The sequence below is a fragment of the Coregonus clupeaformis genome, unplaced genomic scaffold (assembly GCF_020615455.1).
Source record: "Coregonus clupeaformis isolate EN_2021a unplaced genomic scaffold, ASM2061545v1 scaf0568, whole genome shotgun sequence".
In the NCBI taxonomy this organism is placed as follows: Eukaryota; Metazoa; Chordata; class Actinopteri; order Salmoniformes; family Salmonidae; genus Coregonus; species Coregonus clupeaformis.
The window spans coordinates 252,115-255,651 of NW_025534023.1; the positions used below are offsets into that span (position 1 = coordinate 252,115).

General features: G+C 45.0%; 1 protein-coding gene across 1 annotated transcript; it reads right to left on the minus strand.

Moving 5' to 3' along the window:
• Positions 1–2,045: 2,045 nt before the first annotated feature.
• LOC123485089 (stonustoxin subunit beta-like) lies at positions 2,046–3,105 on the minus strand. The gene is made up of 2 exons (XM_045215963.1): positions 3,085–3,105; positions 2,046–2,790 (listed from the first exon to the last, which is right to left on the minus strand). Exons 1-2 carry the CDS (start codon positions 3,103–3,105, stop codon positions 2,314–2,316), a joined length of 498 nt encoding a protein of 165 aa, XP_045071898.1. The 3' UTR covers positions 2,046–2,313.
• Between the last annotated feature and the right edge of the window lie 432 nt (positions 3,106–3,537).

The following is a 3,537-nucleotide window of genomic DNA, read 5'->3' on the forward strand; positions in this document are numbered from 1 at the left end:
CACTAATAACCAGTAGGAGGGGCGTTCCAGTGGATTGATAGATGGGTTTCCCACAATAACCAGTAGGAGGGGCGTTCCAGTGGATTGATAGATGAGTTTCCCACTAATAACCAGTAGGAGGGGCGTTCCGGTGGATTGATAGATGAGTTTCCCACTAATAACCAGTAGGAGGGGCGTTCCAGTGGATTGATAGATGAGTTTCCCACTAATAACCAGTAGGAGGGGCGTTCCAGTGGATTGATAGATGAGTTTCCCACTAATAACCAGTAGGAGGGGCGTTCCAGTGGATTGATAGATAAGTTTCCCACTAATAACCAGTAGGAGGGGCGTTCCAGTGGATTGATAGATGAGTCTCCCACTAATAACCAGTAGGAGGGGGCGTTCCAGTGGATTGATAGATGGGTTTCCCACTAATAACCAGTAGGAGGGGCGTTCCAGTGGATTGATAGATGAGTTTCCCACTAATAACTAGTAGGAGGGGCGTTCCAGTGAATTGATAAATGGGTTTCCCACTATAACCAGTAGGAGGGGCGTTTCAGTGGATTGATAGATGGGTTTCCCACTAATAGCCAGTTGGAGGGGCGTCCCAGTGGATTTTTTGTCTAACTTCCTTCATCTCAACTGACATGACAGAACTGGACAGGTGAAAGCAATGTCCCGGTAGACAGCCACCATATTACTTTGACCTATCTTGTGTAAAAAATAAAACCCATTTCTACGTACTGAACACAACACTGTGTGTGTGTGTGTGTGTGTGTGTGTGTGTGTGTGTGTGTGTGTGTGTGTGATCATAAAGTGTAAGGTATACGCAGGGAGTCAGGAAGCAGGTGCAGTTAGTGAGTTTAATGACATGGACCGACACAAAACAAGAGCAGCGTCTAACATAGAAACAAAACCAATACTGCCTGATGGGTGACATAAGAGTGCTGGATAAAGGGGAAATCATCAGAGAGGAGATGTTGAGGAGCAGGTGTCAGTAATGAAGGTTGCCAGGTGTGTATAATGTTTGAGGAGCAGGTGTGAGTAATTAAGGTTGCCAGGTAGGTGTAATGTTGAGGAGCAGGTGTAATGTTTGAGGAGCAGGTGTGAGTAATGAAGGTTGCCAGGTAGGTATAATGTTGAGGAGCAGGTGTAATGTTGAGGAGCAGGTGTGAGTAATGAAGGTTGCCAGGTGTGTGTAATGTTGAGGAGCAGGTGTGAGTAATGAAGTTTGCCACGTGTGTCTAATGTTGAGGAGCAGGGGTGAGTAATGAAGGTTGCCAGGTGTGTATAATGTTTGAGGAGCAGGTGTGAGTAATGAAGGTTGCCAGGTAGGTGTAATGGTGAGGAGCAGGTGTAATGTTGAGGAGCAGGTGTGAGTAATGAAGGTTGCCAGGTGTGTGTAATGTTGAGGAGCAGGTGTGAGTAATGCAGGTTGCCAGGTAGGTGTAATGTTGAAGAGCAGGAGTAATGTTTGAGGAGCAGGTGTGAGTAATGAAGGTTGCCAGGTGTGTGTAATGTTGAGGAGCAGGTGTAATGTTTGAGGAGCAGGTGTAATGTTGAGGAGCAGGTGTAATGTTGAGGAGCAGGTGTGAGTAATGAAGGTTGCCAGGTGTGTGTAATGTTGAGGCACAGGTGTGAGTAATGAAGGTTGCCAGGTGTGTGTAATGTTGAGGAGCAGGTGTGAGTAATGCAGGTTGCCAGGTAGGTGTAATGTTGAGGAGCAGGTGTAATGTTGAGGAGCAGGTGTGAGTAATGAAGGTTGCCAGGTGTGTCTAATGTTGATGAGCAGGTGTGAGTAATGAAGGTTGCCAGGTGTGTGTAATGTTGAGGAGCAGGTGTGAGTAATGAAGATTTCCAGATGTGTGTAATGTTGAGGAGCAGGTGTGAGTAATGAAGGTTGCCAGTTGTGTGCCTAATGTTGTGGAGCAGGTGTGAGTAATGAAGGTTGCCAGGTTGGTGTAATGTTGAGGAGCAGGTGTGAGTAATGAAGGTTGCCAGGTGTGTTTAATTTTGAGGAGCAGGTGTGAGTAATGAAGGTTGCCAGGTGGTCCTAATGTTGAGGATTAGGTGTGAGTAATGAAGGTTGCCAGGTGTGTCTAATGATGGGTTGCCAGGACTGGCGGTTAGTAGACTGGCGACGTCTAGCGCCAGAGAGGGGGAGAGGGAGTGACATTATATTAATGATTGACTCTAGTTGACAATGTCTGTCAATTTCAATGGTGTGTATTCATGAATATTTACAATCATATGTTTACACACTAGAGAGCTATTCAACATTGTTGCTCCAGTGTGTCTTACTGAACATGACCATGATTAGAGTGAAACATCATGTTATGTTTGACACAGAGACACTGAGGCGCCATGATACCAAAGATGAAACCCTGGATAGAGGGTCTCAGTGAATGTGGAGTGGAATGTGTACAGGTGGGTCAGTGTGTCAGAGGAGACTCTGTAGAAGGACAGAGTGCCGGCTGGCCAGTCCAGATACACTCCTACTCTGTGGGAGCTGGAGGAGGGGATGTCTAAGGTAGTGTGATTATCATTGTGACAGGCAGTGTAACTGTTTTCAGAGCAGAGCAGACTCCAGCACTTGTCATTGTATCCAAGCCAACAGTCATTAGCCCCTCCTCTCCTGCTGATTCCTTTATATGTCACTCCTATATCAACCCTGTGCCCACTCCACTCTACCTCCCAGTAACAGCGCCCAGTCAGACCCTCTCTACACAGCACCTGTCCACAGTCCTCAAATCTCTCTGGGTGATCAGGATACGGATGCCATTTCTCTCCCCTATGTGTCACCTTTCTGTTCTCCCCAGACAGAGAGAGGCGTCTGTATAATGTGTTTGGGTCCAGTGTGAGATCACAGGCATCTGATGGATGAAACCAGACACAATATTAGAAATCATCATCATTCACATTAGAATGTTAACTAACTTTTCACTAATTCATTTAATGTAGATGTTTCTAGGTATCAAAAGGAGAAGTTAAGGTAACTTGAGATTTGCTCATGATCATATGTTATACTGTATGGTAATATAAAACACACTTATTCCCATTAAATACACACACACACACATCCTGAACACACACACACACACACACTGGACACACACCGGTATGCATGCATGATCACAAACACACATTTCTAAAGTAACACGAACACACAACACACACACACATACACACACACATTGTCAAAGCAACTCTTTGTAAACATTGGTGTCCCTGATTTGTGCTTCTGTAGAACTACAGCTGATATTTAATATGACCAAGTAAGTAATGATGGTGGTCTTTGACTTTGACTTCACTTGAATTAAGACGTATTCTTAGTCATATTCTTCACAGCAGTCAACACTCACGTTTTCTAAGTCCAGGTTTCATTCTGTTCTCTCCACCATGTTCCACACTGTAGTGGTAAGCAGAAAAACAGACAGTCATTGAGGGATACACCTGAACTCACACACACACACACACACACACACGGTCAGCATATAACTTTGTACAGGTTTTGGTAAGAATGTTTGTCTTAACTTGCCTGATAACTCCAACATGTCT